Here is a 6,158-nt window from a genome sequence, read left to right as displayed (position 1 = left end):
CACACACAAAAACATACACTTATATTTAAAATGGATAATTTGTGAAAGATAAATAACCTGAAAACAGAAAATGCACACAAACGCCACTAAAATAAAACCTATGATGACCACAATACCGTCTCACATTCTTTGATCATTTACATTAACTAAGATTTATAGGATTTACAAGTCATAAAAACACACTCATCTCAAGCACCAAATCCACAAAAATTAACAATCACACACCAGATGCATGGTCTTCCCACTTCCCAGTTTGATTCATGTTTAAAGTGCACATATCCACACTTCATACACGTTTAGATGGACGAATGGACTGCATAAAACCATCAATCCTTTTCCTTACCTCCTCGGGATTAGCACCTACAACCTTATCTACTTGGACTCCTTCCCTCATCAATAAAAATGTTGGCATCGCTTTTATGTCCATCTTTGATGCTACCTCCTATCAAAATCCCCCACACACAAAAAAATAACCATACATCTCTTCATTATGTTTTCTCTTCAAAAAAAAAATAAAAAAAATAGGCTGGTTTAGACATACACCTATACTTGTTGGTGAATATTTGAGGAAGAGTCATGTTGGAGTGACCTCATATCGCACATCCTGACATGAAAGTGTGTAGGAGCTATAGATGCTTTTTGACTCATATCTCAATGAAAGCATCTATGGTTCCTACGCACTTTCACGTCAGGATGTGTGATATGAGGTACAATCTTGAGGTCACTTCAGCATTATTCTTTGAGAAATACCCTGCATTTTCAAACTGATGACGTAAACGAGAGACCTTTAAAAATGATTGAAAATACCTTTTGTCTCCAAAAACCCTGAATTTTTTCTTAAATCCCTTTGTTTTCACTATTGAGTTTTAGTGACAAGATTGCCACAAGTTCTACGTAAAATCCAATTAATTAATCGGATCCTACTTTCAACAATTTTGCATTCTAGAATGAAGAAAACAAACAATGTTTTATCCTAGATGACCTTCCCAAACAATCAAGAGTTCATGACTGGTGTGTGGGTGGGGTGGGGGGGGATGTTCAATTGAAATAAATCAAAGCTTTTACTCTAAAGATTGAAAGAAGTTGAAGCCGATTTCCTTTTTAGAAAAACCGAGGATTTTTGTCAAGAGGTTGAAGATGAGAGTATTTGAATCATTATTTATTAGTCTTGCATTGAAGACCATGGTCCAGGGTATGTCATCAGTTTGAAAATGAAGGGGGTTGAAATATGTCTAAAAGAATAATGCTGAAGTGACCTCAAGATTGTGCCTCACATCGCACATCCTGATGTGAAAGTGTGTAGGAACCATAGATGTTTTTCATCGAGGTACAAGTCAAAAAGCATCTATGGTTCCTACACACTTTCATTTTCAGACCATTGAACATGAAAGATACCTTCAAGTCGTCGACATCCACCAAAAGGAACAAAATATCCTGGTGGTTCAAGGCCAGCTCTTCAAAAAATGGGTTCATGGCAACAGAGGGCATGCACCAGGCAGCAGTAAAATGTACCACAACCTGTAATTAATGATCAAATAGTGATTAATTTCATTAGGAGATGAAAACAAACATACATTAATTTGATTCCTAAACAATTCTACATTTCTATGTATGCCATTTAGTAAGGGATTAGTTGATATTGGATTAGGGAAGGGAACTATAGCTTTAAATCCAAAATTCAATTCGTTCTGATTCGATAATACGAGTCTAAATCAAACATTTGGATTCCAATAAGCTTTGGATCAACTATATCGTGGTGAAATAGAGAGCTGATCGATAATATGTTTCAAAATCTATAAATAATTCTTTTTTTTTTTTTTTGTTATATATATTATATTTTTATCAAATCAAATCGGTTTGGATAAGATTTAATCCAAAAATATTTATTAAAAAAAAACAATTGTATCAGATTTAGAACATCTATTTTATATTGAATCGGATAATAATTGTGACAAAATCTATAACAATAATTTTTGTCTTATAAGGGTTAGAAGTTTCGAAATGGAGAAGTGGTTTGCAAAATATAGTTGAATTAGAAGTAAGGCCCTCAAGAAATTAAATGACTTTTGAGGTTAAAATATGCAATTAATTTAATTATCTTCATTTTCAAAGAAAGAATTTGAAAATCGTTAAAATATTCCTCATAAAAATTCCGGGCGTGACAACAACGGGGATGGATATTTATAGGCGACAGTGACAATATGGGTTTTCTCCTTTTAAATTAGGATGATTTAGACATGGACCTCTACGTTTAGGTGACTATTCCAAATACCACTACTGCATTTTCAAAATTAAGATTACCCCCTTGAACACAGTCTCCTATGAGAGATGTACTATAAATGTCCTCATCTACCCAAAACCCTAGAATTTTTTCTCTCAGATTTCTCTGGATTCAGTAACACACTAACACGTCTTGTCACTCTTACTAAAAACCCTAAAATTTTCTTCCTAATTCAACTTTTCCAAAAATCCTACATGGGTGAACATATCTACTCAGAGTTCTTTCTTTTCTGTTTGTTTTTTAAAGAAAATTCAAGAGATTGTTTTTTTTTTTGGCAAAAAGATGAAAACGAGGGTATTTCAACCATTTTATATTAGTCTCTGATAAAACACCACAGTCATAGATGTGTATTGTAAATTTGAAAATATAGAGGGTATCTCAAATATATTAACCAAACGTTGATCGACAACGATGACAAAATCAAAGGAAAACAAGAAGAGCGACATCATGATGTCCATCTTCTTACTTGCCTCGACCTTCCGAAGATATCAATCGCACGGTCATAATTGAATTAGGAGGAAAGACCAACAAATAGAGCAATAAATGAAAGAAAAAGAACTATAGAGAGAGAGAGAGAGAGAGAGAGAGGTCTTACAGGGCAGCCTTGATTGTTAGCTTGAGTCACAAAGAAGTCCCATGATTCCTCTGAATCCACCTTCACTACCCTTGATTTTACAAGCTGTTCATGTCCTTCCATCTTATCTTCTCTTCTCTTCTTCTTCTTCTTCTTCTTCTTCTTGTGCTTGAGGTGCTTGAGGTGTGAAGAAATGGAGGGACACATAAAAACAATGGGAAGTGCTAGTTTTATGTGGATGGGATATTAAAAATGACATTATTAGGGTGGGTCCCACATGATTCTAACTTATCTGTAACCATGTCTGCCAAAGTTGAGAGTTACTCTGCCTACTAGACCTTACCATTATCCACTACTTATTATCTTCATTATCATTATTATGGTAATGATTTTATGATGCCCCTACGACACACACTCCCCTTAACCGAGATAAATGATCATCGGTTATGTGATGGGGCGTGTGTTACAAAGGTATCATATTATCAATTTCTTATTATTATTATTATTATAAAAATAAATAAAAAATAATAAATTTGTCGTATTTTAGTAAAATCTCCTGAGAAATGGACAATATTAGTCATCCCTTAAAATGCAAGATGAGATCAACCCCTAGACTTCGTTGATCCAATAGAGGAGGAGGAGGAAGAGAAGTTGGAGGAGGAGTGCCCTTAAAAAAAAGAGGAGAAATTTTGTTTTTATTTTTTATAAAAAATTTTAGCTCATTCTTAGAGTTTCATGACGTGTCAATATAACTTTCCTTTCTTAGGACTTTGCTCCTACAAAATTTGTAAACTTTGGAGTTACTTTTAAAATTAAAAAATTTAAGATCAAGAAATTCTCAAAATGTTTTAAAATTTTGAAAGAATTAATAGTAATTTAGATTTTTTTTTTATATCAACAATGTCCCCACATTAGAATTTTGCCCCAATAAATACAAAATCCTAGCTCCACCCCTCAACGTAGCGTTTTATTCTACTTCAAATGGAGGTTCTTGATAACAATAATCCATTATGGGTTAATGATGAGGGCATAATATTCGAAACTGACGATGAACAAAATTATACTTTGCAACACTAGATTTATCTTAGAAAACTTGATTGAAAGTGGGGAAGATTCTTGTTTTATCTGGTTTCCTTTTAGATTCATTTTGTGATGAAGAATCAATGGATTTAAGCGATTTCTTGTCGATGTTTTTTTTCTTCTCTTTGGGTTTGAGTTTGTGGACTGATAAAAAAGATGGAAGAGCTTTAGAGTTTTAGACTTGATTTTCTCATGATACTTAAATAAAATTATATTAGTTCTTTGGATACTTTTGATTTACTTAATTTTAACTTATTGGGACTATAGATCAAATTGTTCTCATCCCAATTCTAGTGATTTTAGAAATCTTTGGTGGGCCCGCACCAGATTATGTAGAATCATGACATGGGTATTTGGTTATTCGACCCACCTTTTAATGAGTTTATTAATCCATCTTATCGACATGTAGTTATAGTATCAGTAATAAATCACTTGAAAATGTTTATCTGCAAAAATCCAAATTAAATGTGCTCCAATTGTAAGACAAATTAAATGTCTCGGACCCATTTATGACTTCTAAAGACTCTCTTGTAATTTAGGAAGGATACATTCTACAACATCGGTATCAAAAATATTAAATTGGCGTGGAATATGCTCAAAGCCATAGATTTTTTTCCTTGAGATACGCAAGGAAAAAAAATCTATGATTTTGTGCACAATCCACACCACTTTGATTGTATTTGAGTAATTTTTTTAATCAGTTTAACATTATTCAATATGTTAAGGTTTTCTTGAATATAAAGAGGATTCTAAATTTTAGACAACTCATGCCAGTTAGATGAAGTTCGAGCAGTCTCAATAGATAATTTAAGTGGGATTACCTTAGCTAGCATTTCCTTCCTTGTATAATTGAATTTTTTTTACCTACCATTTGATATGGGGATCAAATAAATATATAAACAAAGTGATCCGATAAAAATATTAAACCTTTGTATAGCACACATGTCAATGCAACGCTCTTTTGTGACCCACAATTCGGTCTTCTTAAGTTGTCTCTATCCTCTACTATTATTAAGTAGGGAGAGAAGAGAAAAGAATTTGAGAGAATAGAAGAAAAGAAAAAATTAAATAAAGGTGAGTTTTCTTTCTCTCCAAAAGTGAAAAGAAGAGGAGAGAAATCCTTTTAAAATATTTTAAAATTTCAAAGTTGTCTCAATTTCTCTCCTTTCATTCCAAACATTGTGGAGAGAAATTGAATTTCTCTTCTCTTCTCTCCACTTCTTTCAACGCAAACAAAATAGTCTTGAGACTAGGACTCCCGATGGATTGGGTTCAAGTCGAATTGTAGTCAATTTCAAGATGAATCAATTCGATATGCTAGTAAATAGATTTGAATTGACTTTTATTGTATCGATATCAATCTATTTGGATCCAAAACAATCCATCACCACTTTGATTAGATCAAATTGAGGTCAATTTGAGACCAATATTATAAGAATCAGATCAGATTCGATACTAATTGGACTGGATTAATTTTTATTACCCAACTACAATCCAATGGCACACGGATCGATTACATTGGATTGAACCCAATTGGACATATAAAAATATAGATACATTATGTACATATTGTCAGAGTGAATCCATTTTGGATCAAGAAATAATTAATTTGAAATAAATTGATTAGGTTTTCAAATTGAATCCTTATCAAAGCCTCTATTAAAATACATTGATCAATGGTGAAAATTATTTATTTTTTAAAGTTCTTAGAATTTTTTGTTGTTGTCCATCCACATAGTAGTATAAATAGGCTGGCAATTGATTAGTATCTTTACCAAATTGATCTCTTTGAATTTCACATTCAAAGTTGTGATTCAGAGTTTTCAACTCAACAAGGTACCCCTTTGACTTTGATCATTCACAAGAGAAAGCAAGATGACCAAAATACCCTTGCCTTCAATCACTACTTGATTCACTTGATGTATTTGTGTTTCTCATAATGGCTGCTTCATCTTCAATTCTTACGACAAATCCCAATTGAGTCATGAATCTTCCATTCCTCTGTATATAACCATATCTTATGTTAAGTTAGTATACATTTGCCTTCACCATCTCCGTCTAAGACAAGTGTTTTTTGGTCATCCACTCATTCTTTTAGGACCTTCAACATGAATATTTCTTCTATATACAAGTGTAATTGGCTCTCATTGAACATGCTTAAACCATTTTGACCAACTTCTCTTCATTTATTGGAGCTATTCCTACATTTTCATTGAAATCTAA

The 6,158-nt window shown here is 32.7% G+C and overlaps 1 protein-coding gene across 1 annotated transcript; it reads right to left on the bottom strand.

Annotated features, from left to right (window-relative positions):
- Window positions 1–3,058, bottom strand: LOC147390260 (thioredoxin-like protein CXXS1). Its single transcript, XM_086457570.1, has 3 exons — window positions 2,877–3,058; window positions 1,396–1,518; window positions 1–442 (listed from the first exon to the last, which is right to left on the bottom strand). Exons 1-3 carry the CDS (start codon window positions 2,976–2,978, stop codon window positions 287–289), a joined length of 381 nt encoding a protein of 126 aa, XP_086313696.1. The 5' UTR covers window positions 2,979–3,058; the 3' UTR covers window positions 1–286.
- Window positions 3,059–6,158: the final 3,100 nt, after the last annotated feature.

This window comes from Akebia trifoliata, chromosome 11 (assembly GCF_017979445.1).
Source record: "Akebia trifoliata isolate Shusen 1 chromosome 11, ASM1797944v1, whole genome shotgun sequence".
Lineage (NCBI taxonomy): Eukaryota > Viridiplantae > Streptophyta > Magnoliopsida > Ranunculales > Lardizabalaceae > Akebia > Akebia trifoliata.
This window is presented reverse-complemented; position numbering and strand designations above follow the sequence as displayed.